The 18,910-nt window shown below is 40.2% G+C and overlaps 1 protein-coding gene and 1 long non-coding RNA gene across 29 annotated transcripts in view; one reads left to right on the forward strand and one right to left on the reverse strand.

Moving 5' to 3' along the window:
• Positions 1-7,804, reverse strand: part of LOC120093810 (uncharacterized) — a 42,026-nt gene extending 34,222 nt beyond the window's left edge. For 6 of the 8 annotated variants that reach the window (XR_015624776.1, XR_015624775.1, XR_015624777.1 and 3 more), the window contains exons 1-2: positions 7,656-7,804; positions 248-362 (exon numbers count right to left, since the gene is read on the reverse strand). This is a non-coding gene — a long non-coding RNA (uncharacterized LOC120093810). Of the gene's footprint in view, positions 1-247; positions 363-2,962; positions 3,054-7,655 lie in introns of all 8 variants that reach the window. The other 2 variants (XR_015624774.1, XR_015624779.1) reach the window with 1 other exon arrangement.
• Positions 1-18,910, forward strand: part of Oxr1 (oxidation resistance 1) — a 434,885-nt gene that overhangs the window by 352,999 nt on the left and 62,976 nt on the right. For 15 of the 21 annotated variants that reach the window (NM_001197907.2, XM_087555486.1, XM_087555482.1 and 12 more), the window contains 1 exon segment: positions 16,239-16,321. In NM_001197907.2, the coding sequence (NP_001184836.1) occupies positions 16,239-16,321 (83 nt within the window). 21 annotated transcript variants of the gene reach the window in all.

The raw sequence follows: 18,910 nt of genomic DNA on the forward strand, positions 1-18,910 counted from the left end.
ATTTACAGATTCACTGTTCAGGTTTGGGTTTCTTTTCCCGTAGGCTGGCATTTCTGGTGCATTTACCTGGCATTAGCATTGTTCTCAAATGGTGTTTGGATCAGAGTGGTGGGGAGCAGAGCAAACCCCATACGATTAGGAAAGGAGGCAGTTCTTTCAGTGTGCAGTCCTGTCGGCTGCTGCTTGTGCAGCATGGCTGGGTGGCATGTTGATTTAAAAAACACAATTGATCTTACACTGCACTCACCCTGGGAGAGCTAGATGGGCTTGAAGGCAGGATCCTGTTTCACTGCTACATTCTGATGTGTCTACGGCTGAAACACCACCAGGTTCAGATCCCAGCATCTCCATGACTGCCTTCCCTGAAGGGGGGAATAAAGGTTTAAATCCTACAGGGTGAAACTGGAAACTTGGATTTTGGCATAAGAGCAACAGAATTAAGTTCTCCCCAAATTATAACTGTCCTTTTGTTTATGGTTTTCATTCTGTTTTCTTTTCCTCATTTAAAAAATATATATCCCAAGACAGGACAATTAATTTTTAATAATTCTAACCTAGAGAGTCTCTAAGTGTAATTAAATGTCATATAACTAAAATATGTGTCTAAAATTAACATTAAGATAAAGTGTTTAATATCGCACAAATGTTTTCCTAAACTTATGGCATAAGTACAAATATTTTATTAAATAAATACAGTAAGCTAGAGCAGTATCAAAAGACCTACTAGATGTGAGAAGAAAAAGAAACCAGACTGAGAGCAGACAAAAGGGGTCTGAAATACATAGAGGTTGTGGATGGCACTGGCAGATACACACTCTACTACAACCGCAGGGAATCAGCAGAAACCTGCACTAGAAGGGGAATTACAATGTTTGCCTTCACAATAGAACATTCCTCCCTGGGGATTCTGAGCACCCGGTTCATAAACTCCTTTGCTGGGTTCTCACCACATGGTGATATTCTTGGCACTTACTCAATGATCTGAGTGAAATTGATCCAGAAGCCCCAGAAGCTGCCTCATTTCAGGTATAGAGTATTTAAGGCTGTAATCATGTAATTGTAATTACAACCTTCAGGAGGTTGTAAAAATAGTACAGAAATAATTCTATGTTAAGTTGATGTGAATTGCTGTGACCTAGGTTTTAATTATAATTTTTAATGATGGTATTGCTAGGCCCCATTTTGCTTCACTCACATAGAAATGTTCTTCTGACAAGGGTGGGAACTAATACTTTTTAATATTCAGAATTAAGAAGAAAGGTTATTTGGTGCATCCTTAGGTAATGATTATTAATGCAGGCTGTGTCACCAGGGCCATTCCTGTTCTACTGATAGGCCATAATAAAGCTTTGATGTTGTAATCATAGTTATAGCTCAATGAGTTACTGTCTTCTGTTTCTTTGACACATTGGAAGTCTCTATTTGACAAGGAGTGTATGTGTAGGCCTTTCTGTGGACAGAGAAGCACTAGGCTTTGAATATTTAAAAGAGAGGAGAGAGAGAAGGGGGTGTTTAAAAATAAGAGAACAGTTAAAGGGTAACCAGGGTTTGGCTCTGTACCAAGCTAGGCTGTAGCTTAACTGACGGGTCTTGACACAGCGATTGTGAAAGAGTTGCATTCCCTGCTCCTAATGCTTTTGAAACATCCCTGCCGAGTGTCTGTCTCACTGGTTCCATCAGTGCTTCTGCTTCTCCCATCAGAAATTTGAGTGCTGACATTTCTATGCCATAATAGTTGCCAGGTACACGGTCTGACATAGTGTGACTTCTTGAGGATCCAGTGCTTTTCTGTGCTTATTAAAGTGGCTAGCCTTTTGATGAGAACATGAATTGCATTTTACCATCTTTAAAAATTCTCTACCATATGGACTGCGCTCAGGTGCTTCAATTTGAGGGGAAAAATTGTCTAGATTTTTCTCAAAATGGTTCTGTCGTGCTTTCTGGTGAAATCCCAGTTCTCCTCCAAGATTCAATGATTTCATTGGCATTAGCAAGTATTTTGAAAAAATAATGAGCAAAGCAATGGATCTATTGCTAATAGTTTCAGTAAGCCAGGAAGGATGCTGGGTGAGTTATGAATAGAAAAGTCATGTGTTATCAGCTTTACAAAAAAAGAAAGATGTGAGCTTAGCTGGGGTATCTGATGTTTTATCAACCAACCATTTCAGTATACACACACACACACACACACACACACACACACACACACACTGCTCCAAGCAATGAGCAAAATGCTTTTCCATGAGATTTTTCACACCATAATTTTTGGTAAGTAAATGTCATATGGGTGGATATTCTTGGAACTCACAACCCAGTTCAATAGACTACATTCCAAACTATATCACCAATGAAGTCCCTCTAACATGTTTTTGTATTTAAAAAGCCTTCAATATAAATAAATTTAAGTAAATTGATGGCTACAATTAACTCCCATTTGTGCTTTAAGATGAAAGACTACACATGCCTAGGTACACACATGTTCACGCCAGTGCCCATTTATGTGTGGATTTTTTATGTGTAAACACAAAGCATTCCTGGAGGGATACAAAAGATGACATAGACCCTTGCTTTTGCAAAGAGGTGCAAGCTAACCACTACATGGCTTCTCGCACTCCTTGAATTTTTGTTTTATGTGCAGTTCTTCTTCCTTTAAAAATGTTAGTCAAAAATGATTTCAACGAGACAAGATATCACTAAGGAAAAGACAGTGTAGTTCTCCTTTTCTAAGAATAAGATAGGGCTACTGTGTTTGAGACTTAAGGCAAGAGGGTAAAATTTACTCTCTGACTGATGAAAATCTGCATTACTTTGTTCACAAGTAACATTTTTCTGATTGGAAATTCTGCATATATGGCACAAGTGTTTTTAAATTGAGCATCCAAAATTATCAATATAATTAATGATGCCTTCTGTTAGCCTATTTTATGTCTATGTATGTTGTATGCCACAAGTGAATAGGTACCTTTGAAGGTTAGAAAAGGGTATAGGTCCACTGGAACAGGCGTTTTGCATAGTTATGAGATGACCAATGTAGATTCTGGGAATCTTGGGTCCTGGAAGAGGAGAAAGCTTTCTTACCTGCTGAGCCATCTCTCCAGACCTTTATTTGCTTCCCATACAATTACTTAGTGCATTGAGCAAGATAATAGTTATAACAACAGTTATAAAATAACACCTTTACTAAGGTATTAATATCCTTATTCAGGCAGTCATCTACACACATGGAAGGTGTGTGTGTGTGTGTGTGTTCACATATTTGTGATAGGGTAGGAATTGTTCTTTAGGAACTATACACTTTACAAAAAACCAAGGTCTTTCACTGGGACCTATGACTCCTAAGTCAAGCTAGACTTGATGGCTAGCAAGCCCAGGGCTCCACCTGCCAAGGAAAGCCCTGGGATTAAAAGTGTGTCACTGTGGCCAACCCTTTAAATAGGTGGTGAGGATTGAACTGAGTTCCTCGGGCTTATATAGCACACACTTTGCCATGGAGCTATCTCCCCAGGCCTGGCTCATATTTTCTTATTAAATCTAATAAACTTTTCTATTTCATAGGTAAGGAGTCCAAAGGATCGAGAGGTTATGTCAGTTGCTTCTAGTTCCACTGCCAGTACTCAGGAAGACAGAATCTAAGGCAGGCCTCAGGGCCTGCATCCTTAAGGCAGTATTGCAGTCTGAGTCATGTGCACTATGTTCCGGTGACCTTCATTGATATAAAGATTACCCTTGCAGAGAAGGAATGGACTGCGCTCTTTGCAGAAAGAACTAGTGATTAAGAAACACAGCATTTTATCTTAAATAGGTTTTGACCAGAACTGAGTAACAGTAATTTAACATTGCACAATCTCACAACTTCCTACAGGACAGAATAGCCTCATTGAAACTTTTTTTATCTTATGGAAACATTTTAATAGGTTATGTATACACACAATACAACAGTAAAAATTCTGTCTCTCCCACTTAACCTAAGTTACTTGTGCCAGAAAGCAACAAGTTAATTTCCCCCCTCCTTTTCCTCCTTTCCATACAGGGAATTGAATTGAGGGCCCCACATGTTGGAGAAGTCCTAAACCATTGTGCCATATCCTCATCCCTGTAGATACACTCGTGTGTGTGTGTGTGTGTGTGTGTGTGTGTGTGTGTGTTTCCCTTTAAGTCAGTCTTACTATGTAGCCCAGTCTAGCTTCATCAATGCTCCTGCTTCAGTTTCCCAAGTTGGTGTTACAGGCACATATGGACTGAATACAAAACCATCGTATTTCTTTGTTCATTACCATTTAAACGGTATTCAATATTTTGCTATTATAAACAGAAAACCATCACTTCAGCCATAAATAGTACCTATCATAAGAAGTGTGTTTATGGTTACTGAATTGAAGACTATATAACTTTTAACAAATGTGTATAGATTCTGTGAGTGCCCTTTGCAGAAAGTACCATGTTTTATGCCCACTTACCTGTCATGTACAAATATCAGTAGTTTCACGGACACCAAAATGCTATTAAAGTGTTTTTTAACTCTACTATTCTAATCAAAGAAATTGGCATTTATCATCTGCTAACTGCATTTCATTGACTACAAGTAGGAGCTTTTCTTAGGTTATCTGAGTTTTGGGTGTCAATGCTAAGAGTCCTTTGCCAAGTCCAAGATTTCTTGCATCTTTCATTTTACTTTAAGAATTAGAAGGTTTCAGCACTTACAGTTGTTTCTTTGAGTCATATCCAGTTCACATGTGCGTTTGGTATGAGGCAAGAGTCATTTGGCTACCAGTCATTCTAGAGCTGTTTGTGGCAGACAGTAACCTCTTCCCCCTCCCCCTACACATTAGATGGCTTTGGTATTCTTGTTGAAAACCAATGCCATGCAAAGTTTACTTCTTAGTGATTAATTAATTAACATTGATGTATGTCTATCTTTGTACCAATATACAATTTGTAATTTTGGGAGAAAAAAGGGCCTCCAACTTTGTTTTTTTTAAACTTTCTTCATTTTAAATAGGTTCTTTTGTATATATTGAAATATCATATGAACTTGAGGATAAATATTCCCACTACAGAAAAGAAAATAGTTGGAAATTTATAAGAAATGTAAGAATACGTAGATTAAAATCTGTAATTTTAATATCTTTTGTATATACTCAAGTGAAGTATGTCAACAAAGAAACTTAGACACAGAGATGGTCACAACATTAATAATAAGCATAAAATCAGGAAAAACCCCAAAACCCAGCTGATGAATGGATAAATGTGGCTTCTGTCCTGGGGAGCATTAAGTGATATACAGATACATTGAAGGAGGAGAAAGGTCCAGGGATGATACATGAAGTGAAGAAATGTTCAACATCCTTAAGTTATCAAGGAAATGCAAATCAAAATGACCCTGAGATTCCACCTCACACCAGTCAGAATGGCTAAGATCAAAAACTGGGGTAACAGCGGACACAGGCAAGGATGTGGAGAAAGAGGAACACTCCTCCATTGTTGGTGGGATTGAAAGCAAGGAAAGCTTTTAAGGACAACAGAAATTTATGTTGCTGACCGAAGGTAAGAGAAGATTCACAGGCTGGCACATCACAAACAATTGCCTACTAGACCAAGATCAAAAGTAGAGCTTATGGGGAGGTAAAGACAGGAGTAAGGACTGCTTTCTGAGTCAAAATATAGGAAGGAACTCGTATAGAAAGATAAGAGGAAAAAACGGAAGAAAAGTGAGCCTTCACTTTTGATGGCCTATGTATGATTTTTTGGGTCCTGTAGAAGATAAAGTAACATTTGGGTGATAAGTTTGATACTTCACCAGAATGATGACAGTTCCAATAACAAGCGTAGCATACAGGACAATGAGATTAACTGTATAGAAGTAATAAGGTTCATCAGAATTTAAATCAAATTTGTAAAGCATTCAGTGAGTAAGGTATATATTTGTCTAGCAGCTCTTGCCTTCTGTGATATAGATGCAGAAAAAGGGGGGAGGACCAACTTCTTGTAAAATTGTATTTGAAACAGCAGAATGCAGATTTGTACTGTTTGCAAAAGTGGATATTAAGAACTCAAATACTATTTGCTTATGCAAATCAGAAAAGCAAGTACATTTAGTGAGACAACAGAAAATGTACCCTAAAAAAGTAATTTTGGTTCATCAAGTTTTTTTTTAACATATTTTTGAAGTACCCTCTCTTTCTGTCCTCCCCTCCCTCCCTCTCCTCTATCCTCCTCTCTCTATAAAATTTGATACGTCTTGGTAGGATGCACAGGTTGGCTTTGAAAGTTCCATTGTGTTCCATTGGAGCCGGGACTACAGGCCTCTGCCTACCAACCCTGGCTCACATGCTGATACTCTCAGAGAACTCAGGGAGGTACTGAGCTGAGTAAAGCCTTCTATTGAAATGTAATTCTCAGATATAACCAAGACAAACAGTCTTAGGATATTAAAAGGAAGAAGTTCCATTCCTGGGTGGTTTATGGATAACAAAAATTTATTTTACATAGTCTAGAGTCTAGAAATCCAAGGCCAGATTTTGTTGGCAATGGCCGCTTCTAGTTACAGACTGTCTTAGCTGTGGATCGTCATGTGAAAGGAAGGTCAGAGATCTCTTGGAGGCTATATCTACCAGGGGACTAGTCGTGGTTAAGAGGGCCTCGGCTTCATGACTTAATAACTTCAGTAAACTTTCTTGTGGGTATTAGAATTTGAACATATGAGTTTGAGGGGCACAAACATTGTCTTTACAGGCCTAAACAGTATGTCCTTACGAGATACAGGAGGAAGGCTGGAGCAGACTTTAAACCAAGCAACACTTCTGAACATAAGGATGCTTGCTGAGAATGCAATTTTGTTGGCCTCTTTGTCCTAAGCACTGTAAATTAGGCACTCTGGGGAGGCTGCCCACACATTCTGTATTTTTAACCAGATATAAAGTTGATGCTGATGTTAGGATCCTGAAGTTTATTCAATCAAGTGAGAATTTAAACTGATAATGGTGAAGCCATGGGGGAAAAGATGAGTCAAATGATTTAAAACGTTGATCAGAGGCAACAGCCCCAAGAAGAATTATCTTTAGTACTTAAGTAACTGGGCAAATAAGTCCCTGATTTTCTGGACTCCATTATTCAGAGTTCTTAGCCTTTTAACGTCCTGAGCAATTCACAGCTTTTCCTCCAATACTTTAAGATACTGGAGATTCCAAAACAGAGGGCTCATTTAATTTGCAGGAAAACTAACAAAAGTATAAACAGACATAGAAGATTAAGCCGATCTCCCAGGAAGACCAAATAGTAAGCATGCATGTCCAAAGTCACTGATCTTTCCCAAATCTCTTGTTTTCCACCTGAAAGGTAGATCTGTTCATCAGAGCCTTCACAGGATTGGATTCCTGCAAAGTCAATTTAGCATTAGCTCCTAAACTCACAGAACCTTAAACATGAACTCTGCATTATTTAAACTCTGGCTGCAGTCTCAACATTTAAAGTACCCAGCACTTCACTCTTAAAGATTGTTTTAAAGGTTCAAGTTTTCATAAGGTTTATCCCCCCACCCCCCGAAACACAGACACACAGACACACAGACACACACACACACACACACAGAGAGAGAGAGAGAGAGAGAGAGAGAGAGAGAGAGAGAGAGAGAGAGAGAGAGAGAGAGTTTCCAACACCTTTAGCAAAAACTTTACTAGGCTCTTGAACTTCCGGTACACCTAGCAGAGTGTCTAGGCCGGCTGGAAGCCCCACGTCGCCCTGGGCAGAAGGCTAGGGGTCCTCCCTTCCGCAGCGGTCCAGAAAGTCCGGCTGGGTCCGGGACGGGGCGGGACGGGGCGGGGCGGGGCGGGAGGGGGAGCCGGCCTGCTCCACCGCGGCGGGACAGTGGGGGAGGGCGGCTCGAACAGGCGCGAGAGACTGAAAGGTCCCAGGGTTTCTAACCCTGGGTCCATCCAGGTAGAAGAGATATATTTTGCTAAGTTAAGCTCCGCCCAGATTGGAGTGCGGAGGCGACAGGCAGAACTTTTCTGGAACTTTGTGCGTCAGGGCTCCCCCGACACGGTGGCCGTTGGTCCATCCCGGGCCGAGGGAGGAGGCCTGGCCCGCGCCGGTCGCCTCGAGGCGCGGAGCCGCCGCCCCCGGGTCGGCAGGCTGGGCGGGCGCTGTCGCGCAGCGGGCCGCGGCCCAGAGAACCGTGGCGACGGGCGGCGGCATGGACTACCTGACCACGTTCACCGGCAAGAGCGGCCGGCTGCTGCGGGGCACGGCCAGCCGCCTGTGGGGGCTCGGCGGCGGCGGCGAAGCGCGGCAGGTGCGCTTCGAGGACTACCTGAGGGAGCCGGCTCCGGGCGACCCGGGCTGCGGGCCCGCGGAGCTCCGACCGCCCTCGCCGACCAGTCCCGAGGGACCCGGTGAGTCCCCTCGTCCCCGAGGCGCTTGGCCTCCCGGCGCGCGGACGGGGACCGGGACCGGGAAGGCGGCGCCACGGGCAGGTGTGCGGTCGCGCAGGTGTGCGGGAGCGGGAGCCATGCAACTGCGTGGTGGCCCTTCCTGTCCCGGGCAGGCGCCACCAACTCGTCCTAATTCAGTGTGTGATCCTCCCCTCTCCTCTGCCTCCTCCAACCAGTTGTGACGTCCACGGAGTTAGACTTCCAGAACGCCGTGTTTGCGCAGCTTTTGCCTTGGTCAGTCGTTTTTCTCGGTGCGAGCCAGCTGCTAGGGCTGGTTTCCTAACTTTCAAAACAAAAACAAATGGTACTTTGTAATCGGAAGCGCTTCCCTCCTCTGGAACCTATGTGAGTTTTGCACCGAGTCTTTTCTTGAGACCGAACGTGGAAACTTTTCGCACGTATTTGTATGGAACCGCTGTGCTTTCTCTGACACCACGGCAACTTTGGGCTACTCTTTTTAAAGAGTTATAATGGCACAATGCCGATCCCTTACCGAGAAGTGTAAAGTGCTGTGTATGCACGCTGCTGTAATACCTATGGTGGCTTTTCCAGCGTTATTAGCTTTCTGTGGGATCAGTCATTTATATTTTTTTGCAGCTTGGCTTCATGTTTTTGTGGGTGCTTTAAAGGTGGCCATATGAGCAGTTCAGTTTTAAAAGTAAAGACAATCACAAAGTACATAAAATTTATCCATAAACCCGCACCACTATTTATTTTTGGAGCCTTGAAGTAATGAGTCATCACTGCGTATGGGTATGTAACTTATGCTTTAAGGAAACGGGACTTTTAAAATCTAGTTTCAGCGTGTTCCTTTAAATATATCTTTCTTTGCTCATTTCTGTCTTCTTTCACTAGAACTCCTGGTTTTCTGTTCTTGAAATTAGAAAGAACAAAAGGGGTGTGGTGTGTGTGCGTGGGGGGGGGTAGTTTTGTTAAGTTATTGGCTGGATTAAGAATTTTAAAGTTGAGACCAGGAATAGACTATATTTGAGAATGTTTCAGTAAAAAAGAAATTTAAATGAAATTCAACTTCCTACTTGGAGATGGTGGCTATTGGTCAATCTCAATTAGAAAGGGATATAATTGGTTTCTAACAGATATGCACAGATATATACAAATCTTTCATCTTGAAAATACATTGAACACACCACTAGATCTGGCTTTTTTTTTTTTCCACATCTACATTATCAGAAGCTATCCAAATGCCTCTTCTGTTGAAACAGCTTATAAGTTCATTGTACATTTTAATATTTGTGCTGCCCCGGATCTCACAGTTTGAAGAGGCCCTGAGTTGTCTTTTGGTGGTGTGACCACAGTAAGTGGGTGGGTTCATCCTTGCTTTAACTTGTGAAAGAACTTAGAAAAGTTACCACATCCCTCTGGGCCTGAATTTCCGTGTTTGTGAATGTGGTTTGGATTAAATGATCTCAGAGGTTCTCGGCTCTAGAGTTTTTATCATTGGGAGCAAATCTGGTGAGAAAGATAACTGCGACAGCTTGGGAATAGCATGCAGCCGTTAAAAGCATCACTGGTCTAAAGTTGGGATGCAGAGTTCTGAAGACTGCAAGGAGTTTGATCACTCCCTGACTTAGAGCGAGTGATCGATGGAGATGCAGCTGAGGCAGAGGCACAGACTGGCATGCATAGAGTAAGTGCAGCTCCCTAACATTTTCCAGATTTTATGAGTTTGTATCTAACAAACTGCACTTTTAAGATTTCTGAGCAGTCCTTGTTTAAATGAGGATTTCTTTGGACCTTGCAGTTGGGTTTGGGCTGGATAGAGTTGTTCTTGCCTACTGTTGTTTAGTTTACACTGTCCTCTTAGATAGGTTTGTGGCTGTTTGTCTGTTTCTTACAGCTTACATTTCTGCATACCTGTCTTTACCTGAGTCCTCTGACTTGGTAATGATGGAAAAACTAGAGAAAACTTAGGTCACACATTCTGATTTACACTGGCTACAAACAACCCAGTTACTGGGCTGCCAGAGTTACTGCTGCCTGACTCCTCTCAGGGCAGGGCCCTCCCATTAGTCAGTTTTTAATGTTTGCTGGCTTTTGAGTTAAATCGCTATAAGAAAATTGTAATTGAGACACAGTGAAGGCACAGTAAGGACGATAATCAGCACCGTTGCTCTGAATAGGAATTACAAAAGAAACAGAATAGGCCTACCTATGATCAGATTATAACATGTACCCACCTTAAACGTGCTTGTTGGTGTTAGCTTTCATGGTGCAGGCTTTAAAAATATTTACTAAATCATATTCTACTAATTAAATGCAGGTCAATGGCTATGACAAGTTTAAAGTTTTAAATTAATATATCAGCTTTTGTCCAAACTTTGTTATATCAATTCTGTTTCCCCAGTAGATGACAGGATCCTTTAAATAGCACCATGTAAACGTTCTTCTCATTTACCCTTCAGAACCTAAGGCACTATCATTAACTGTCCATATTTTAGAATCTCAACCTCTGGGAGTGTAGCAATTGATTTATCAAACAAATAAAAAATCAGAACAAATAATTGAGCTGGATGTTTACTTTAAAGCTCCACCTCTCCATCTGCTTCCTGAGTGCAGTTCCAATGTCATGTTGGATTTGGAGTGGCAGAGTAGTGTGGTTTACTTCTCACAGATATCTCCCGCATCCCAATTCATTATGCTTCTATTAACTGGCCTGCGAGAGGACCCCAAACCCCAACGAAGCAGGGTCCCCCTGGGAAGGCCATAGAGGATTTTGGAAGTGGGAGTAGTAATGGCACCAGTTTTGCTAAATGGCAATTGTCCTGTCTGCAAGTTCTGACCTCAATAGTGAGCAGTGTTTTTAAGCCTTGAAAGTGGGCCATTGGTCTCTTTAATACTGTCCAGCTGCAACCTGTTGAACTGGACATTAAGGCATTTGTTACACACTAGTGTGATCTGTATGAAACATGATGGAGTAAAAGGGGGCAGGCTTGTAATAACCCAGAGCTTTTGAGTGATTTCATCCTTAGTGCTTCTGCTTCACAAATTGAGTTTAACTTGCTTTACTTCGGTTGTTTTTAAAACTTGAGTAATTTAGCTTGGCTCCCAGTTTCCTAAAATGTTCACTGAATTTTATATTTGTCCTTTGGAAACAGAACAGCTGAAATGGTTCACATAACTGTCAGGATGCTTAATTTGAGGAACAAAAAATATACATTTTTGTTGCCTTGGATTTGAACCACAGGTCAGTGAAAATAAATTTCGTGATAACCCATTTGCATTACTTCACTGGCTATTTTCAGACTGTCAATGGCAACAGGTAACTGAGACAAGAGGAGCGAGCCCTCCATTCAAGGCCCTTTTGTGTACTGACCAGCAGACTTATCAAAGTGACTCCCTACACTTTTTACTCCATGATTGGTGCTCCTCTTAGAAAGGGGACATGTTTTAAGAACAAATGAAAATATCAGATTGCTAGGTTTTGTTTACTAGCAATTAATCAAAAGAGCAAAATGTAAATCAGTATAATATAAATATATACTATAATTATATATCAGTATAAAAATATAAATCAGTATCCATAAGAGAAAGATCAGGCCTGGAGAGATGGCTCAGCGGTTAAAAACACTGATTGCTCTATCAGAGGTCATGAGTTCAATTCCCAGCAATCACATGGTGGCTCACAGCCATCTGTAATGAGATCTGATGCCCTCTTCTGGTGTATCGGAGGATAGCTACAGTGTGCTCATATACATAAAATAAATAAATTTTTAAAAAGAGAAAGATCAACCTTATTGGACATCCTGGATAAAGTTATTTCTGATTTTAATGAATGAAGAGAAAAACTGTAAGATAGCAAAAAGTAACTAAAATTATCACCAAAAAAGAACCCTTATTATCCTTTAAGACTCCAAACTCAAAACGGTAGTTTTTTATTTAGTCAAATACATGCGTATGTGTGATGTGTGCACCTATGTGTATGCATGATTCTTTGTGGACTCAAGTTTGTACGACAGTGTTTATGGAGACCCAAAGTTGATGTTGGGTATCTTCCTCCGCCTCTCCTGAGGCAGAGCCTCCCTGCACTCACAATTTCTTGATACTCTGGGTAGCCACCTTACCTTGGGGATCTTGTGTCTCCACTCTCCCCACAGCATGGGATTACAAGTAGACTGCCATACGTGCCACACCTTTACATGGCTTCTGGGAATAAATCTCAGGTTCTCACACTTGCTGAGAAGCATGTTTTCCAGCTAAGCCACCCACCCCAGCAAAAAGGTCTGTTTGCAGCCACTTTGATGCAGTCAGTAGTGATGGTGTAACAACTTTATATATGGACGAGAAACAGTCTAGGTATGCACTTAGCTCAGGGTCTCTGAGTGGAAAGAGGTTGGGGTGTTTAGATTTTAAGTTACAGATTTTAGATTATACACTGAAACCTCAAGACTTTGTAGCAATGGAAATGTTTTTGTGGTATTTGTGATGTCCACTGTAATAGCTACTATGGAAATGTGGCTAATAAGTATTTTAAATGTTGTAATTTTGACTTTTTTAAATTAAATTGGGAAATTTGGCTTTCGGATTCACAGCTAGAATTTTTTATTTAGCATTTTCACTTCTTATTTGCCTGTGATAACTGACATATAACCACACAGTCATAAATACTGGATTCAGTAAATACAACGACAGCTAATGCTAAAGGAAAAAATTCAAGGATATTTGTTTTAGTGGTCAGAAACTTTATTTAGGATCATCCCATAGTCTTAGGGACCATAGAAGTGGATTTTGCAGTAGGAAAGAGTCTAACCATTTCCAGATATACCTGGGTAAGTGAACACAGGATGATGGGAAACTGACAAAAGGCTATGCCGGATTTATCAGACCCTGGGATCAGACTTACTGGGTCACTGTGGACGATGGAGAACCTGCTGAACTATGGGAGGTGTTCAGATGTGGGACATGTCTGAAGGGGGTGGGGTGGAGTGTCTTGTTAAGCTGTTAAACTGAATTTAGCAGAGTTCTAACTGGATTTTAGAAGAAGAGCACATACAGCACTTTATTTTTTTATTTTTTTTTGTTTTTGGGGTGGAACTGACGTGTGTATAAAGAGGCTATACATTCTGAAGACTGCACTTGTACATCAATTTAACCTGAACATTCAGAGACTATGATATCAATACCATTGTTGTTGGAATCTCTTCTGGTGGAAATAAATGTAGAATGGTGGCCAGTTAGAAAAGACGGCAGGTCTTAATGAAAGGTCATACTTATTTCCTAAGAGATTATTTTATTCCTCAGGTGTGTCTGATTTCAAAGCATTAGCCATGGTATTGTTAGAATCTTATTCATTTTTAGTGGAACTTACTAAAATGGCGTGAGCTGTTTCGTCTGCCATTCTTTCTTTTTATAACCTGGTATTCGTTGTTTTTACAGTTTGCATTTGGTTTTATCAAGCATCATTTTATATCATGTATTTCGGATCAGTAGACCTTCTCCTATATTGTGCAGAATTCTTATTTTGATAAGCCTGCTATGGTTTGAGTCTTATGGCACTGAATGACAGTTTCATATGTGTGCAATCCAGACTCTTCACTTCCCTCTGGTCCACTTGCATTCCACGCATGAATCATTGAATAGCTCTTTGACATTTCATGCATAGTGATTTAACCTGGAACAGAAACAGGAATTGGTTCGTGGGCATGCGTACACTGTGTGCAGAGTAATCTTTTAGGACTTCCATCTTCTCTGCAGGATTCGTGTTGCTGGAAGAGCAGCCTGCGTGAGAGTCATCTCTATTGGTGATGCAGGGAAAGAGAGCAATAAAAATGTCAGCTCTAACTTAATCACTATGAAGACATATTTCTGTCCTAGTGTTTTTGGATGAAGGAAGTCGTGGCTGCATCTGACATCAAGAGAATGATGAGATTTATTTTCTATTTCATCTCAGGAAAGGCTGTGAGACAATGCAGTGGCCTGAGGCTTAGTTCGCATTATATTTTTGGCTCCCTCTGTTGGTGACTTACAAAGCAGCAGAAGTAAATTTTGATTTAAAATTTACAATTATTATAAGATAGTCTATTTCCTCATCCAGAAAATTGTATGTTTCATATATATACAGGAGGGTTAAGAGAATATTCTGAAGGACAAATTAGCATTCTTTTGCACTCCACCAGAAATACAGGAAATGCCAATTTTCCTACAGACAGTATGTAGTTAGGCATGTAAATTTTCACTCGTCTGGTACTTTGGGAAAGGTATCTCATTATGATTTAAATTTGCACTTCACTAGTTGTCTGTGAACCTAAACATCTTTGTGTCTGTTCAAGGGCCTTGTTTGTTCAGTGTCCTTGATCGAAGTCTTGTGACTTCTTTGTCTTTCGCCCATTGTTTACACTTGACTTTTAACAGCCTATCCACTTTGAGTTCATGAGCTGTTTGATATACAGAAATAAAGATGCATCTGTTTTTGTGTCTGCCACATATCTGCCTTGATATCTTTGTGATGTACACACTGTAACTCCTTGTCTAACCTTTATTTATTCATCTGTTTGTTTATTTGTGGGGTGTATGTGTGTCCTGTTTGGGTGTCCCAGAGATGGAGTCACCCACCAGGTGTGGAGACGTGCTTGTACCTGCTGAGCCATCTCACTGGCCTGCGTCTTGACTTTTCCCTGTGGAAAATGTGCAGCAGTTCTAAGAATTGGGGTGATACTAATTAAATTGTGTCAGAATGTGTCCATTCAAGTTAGTGCCTTGCAGTACTCCAGGCCCTTTGTCAGGTACCTAAAGGAACTTGTAGAATGAAGCACACACATAGTTGGGAAGTTATAGTTTAGTGGCAGTGGTTACAAACACAGATGGCAATTTTAAACTATATCAGATGGAGGGAAGATATAAGAGTTTGTAATTAATAGCAGTTGCTCTTGCTTATCAGGAAATACTAGGGCAGCTTTAAATGTTTCTAAATTGGCTTTGAGGGGATTCAAAAACTGTTTAGTATTATTGAAACTAAAGTAACTGATCTATTGGTTACAATATAAGTTCTAGTGTAGTCAGTGGGTCAACTGAGCTCAGATAGTGGGAAAACCAGGAGACCTGCATTTTTCTAGATTAGTTTGAGAACTAATCTTTTTGGAGAATTAGTCTTAATTTTGGGTAAATACAGTACTTTGCTATGTTTACTATCTTAGTAAATTCTGAAACTTTAAACTAGTACTTCGGGGGTGGGGTTCATGTTAATTATTTAAGATGTTTATAGGGTGGTATTTTATCATATTAGTACATGTAGTCATTGTTAAAGGGAGAATAGCTGAGAAAATTTACAAACACAGATTTCAGACTGAAGCCAGTAGCTGACTGTTGCTGACAATAAAGGTTTGTTTGTTTATATATTTTCTGTAAAAGAGTGCTTTACATGTATGTGTGCACACCAGAAGAGGACAACAGATCCCCTTCCAGGTGGTTGTGAGCCACCGTGTGGTTCCTGGGACTCGGATTCAGACATTCTAGAATAACAGAGCAGCCAGTGCTCTTAACCACCAAGGCCTCTGTCCAGCCTCTGCTGATAATAAGAGCCACATGAAACACCTTAACCAACAACTGAAAAATAATTACCATCCAACCTAAAATGATGGATTTTCATATAGAACCATACACTACCACTCTATTGCCTATAGAGAATTTTTTCTCTATATGTTAATGGTATCCTCTCTAGACATTAGTTAATAATAATACTGCCCCTCTAAATTAGTGGGTTTTATGTCTGGCTGGGAGCTCTCTCCTGCAGTTGTCATTCCTCCGAAAGGAAAGTGAATTTAACAGGTGTTTGTTTGGCTTCCATTTTCTCAGATACTGGCCAAAAGAAGACCCTAGACAAGAAAGATGGGCGAAGGATGTCTTTTCAGAAGCCTAAGGGAACTATTGAATATACTGTAAGTTACTTTGGCAGAAGCAATTTCTATCTGTAACAGTCTTACCAAAGGCATTTTCTGTTTGACTGCAGATGATTAAGTATTGTAAATTGCCTCACTTTAAAAATCTGACTTTTGTGTGTGTCACTTTCCTTAATAATAATCCTCGGATTCTTAATTGCATTTTATGATTTGTTTTTCTTTCTGTGTTCTTCAAAGACAGTATTCTGCCAGGTTAAATTTAATATTGATGATAATTTAGTCATAGTTTCTATGCCGCAATAATTTTATTAGATCAGGCTTTTAGGAAAATATTTACCTTTTTAAGAGTGTGCTCTTAATTGAGTTCCCAGCGGTGCTAATGTTAATGCTAATGACAGAGGAGACCCTTATAAGCTAGGTTGAGTACTGAGTTTCCTCAGCTGTGAAAGCAGGATTTCTGCCCTTCTTGAAACAAGTCTCAGACAGTGTTGGTGTTTCTCATTCCTGGTTATGGTAGACAGCTGACAAATTAATTTTGGAGTGTAGCATTTTACTTACTTGATTGAACATAAACATGATTTAGCAGTGCTAAACGTTTTGTAAAACAAATATATGAATTCAGATCAATTTTGTTACTTTGTATTTTTCTAATATTATAACTATTAGTATTATAGTGTATACACACACATATACTTTGCCCTATATTTGCTATATTAAACATTTTCAAAGGGCTAGAAGCTACATATTTAGGTAGAATTAACTGCTATAAAAAGAATTAGGGGGCTGGAGAGATGGCTCAGTGGTTAAGAGCACTGACTACTCTTCCAAAAGCCCTGAGTTCAATACCCAGCAACCACATGGTGGCTCACAACCATCTGTAATGGGATCTGATGTCCTTTTCTGGTGTGTCTGAAGACAGCTACAGTGTACTCACATGCACAAAATAAATAAATCTTTAAAAAAACAAAAAGAATTAGATTTTAAAGCCATCACAACCCTAAGTTATGTATATTTGTGCCTACATGGTTGGAATGAAAAAATGCATTCAAACAGTAAAAGGTTAAGTAATACAATATTCTTGACTGTTTACAAAAGTGTGAGATTTGAGACATTTGGTATATTCTATGCTATAAAGATATAGCTTTTGATACCATGATTATGAACTATATAATTTTATTGGTTTTGAATTTAGAAATTTGCCATTCTTGGCATGTAATAAATAAGGAGCAAAATTAAAATAACCATACCTGATAGGTTTTCTTTATAATTGACTGTAAAATCTCATATTGACAAGCATCTAAGAGGTCTCTTTTTTTAGATTCATTTATTTCTTTTATTCAACATGTCAAATTATAAAGGAAAGAAACATAAATTTGAAAGCTAGGTAAGATATTGTTTTATACTCTATTTTACTATAATCTTTAAAACAAATAATGAAACTATCAAGTCGTCATGTAACATGACTTAGTATTGACTGCAGTATGCGTTTCAACGTATTGCTCTTAAGATAAAACTTTCTGTATCGCAGACTTGTGCGTCACGTCTGTGTGGTTGTATGCAGTTGTAATCCCAGCTCTGGATGTGGAAACAAGGCAGGGTTGTTTTAACCCAAGTGTAGCCCAAGTTCCAGGAGCTTGGCCAAGCAATTTGAAAAATATATGTGGCTTAAATATTACTTTAATACTAATTTATATGGTATAAAGTTAATCATTATATTTTTAGGTAGCCTAAAAGCTAAAACCAGCCCCCACCCCACCCCACCCCTGCACATGTGCGCACACAAACACACAGCAGGTTTTAATCATAAAATCACCTTAAGTGGGAATTAGAGTGGGCCATAAAAATGTTATACATGCATACTGTCTGAGAGATGGCTTGGCTGTTGAAGTGCTGGCATTGGGAACATGGGGATTTTAGTTCAGATCCGTAGGACGCGGGTTAAGAACCCAGGCCTGTGTGTGCCTGTAGTCTCTGTGGAGGGGAGATGGAGGCAGACAGATCCCTGGGGCTTGGTGTCCGGCCAGCATGGCTTAATCACTAAGCTCGAGCATCAGCCAAGGACTATCACAAAATATAAGATGAAGAGCAAGCGGAGAAGGGACTGGTCATTCACCTCTGTCCTCTACACATTCGTGTACGCACGTGTTCACAGTCTCTCCATATACAGTTATACACATGCATTATCATTTTTGATAATGTTACTAACCCTTCTAGTAAAGTATTTTCCAGTTACCAAATCCATTGACATTCTCTTGCTGCTGCTATCTGTTATCCATCCTTCCTACTCTTACATTTTCGGTCCTTTACTCTCACTTCCTTTTCTGTTAAATTTCAAGGGACCTGGAAAACACCCAGCTGCTTCATTATGGAATTTTCATGTGTATGTGGCAGTATAGACTTTGTTCTATTGGTCTCTCTTCCCCAAGCACCTTTATTTCTCCATTCCTTTCCTTTCTCAAAGCAGTCCCCATGCCTTCATGTCCCATGTACTCCTTCCACCTTCTCTTTGCCCCTTTCCTAAGATCCCTCTCTCCTCTCTCACATGTTCTTGCAAGTTTCATGGCCTGTGTCACAGATTTTGTTTGCCCTGTTCCTCCTTTCCCAGGTGCTTGCATTTTCCACTGTCAC

The sequence above is a fragment of the Rattus norvegicus genome, chromosome 7 (assembly GCF_021556685.1).
Source record: "Rattus norvegicus strain SHRSP/BbbUtx chromosome 7, alternate assembly SHRSP_T2T, whole genome shotgun sequence".
NCBI lineage: Eukaryota > Metazoa > Chordata > Mammalia > Rodentia > Muridae > Rattus > Rattus norvegicus.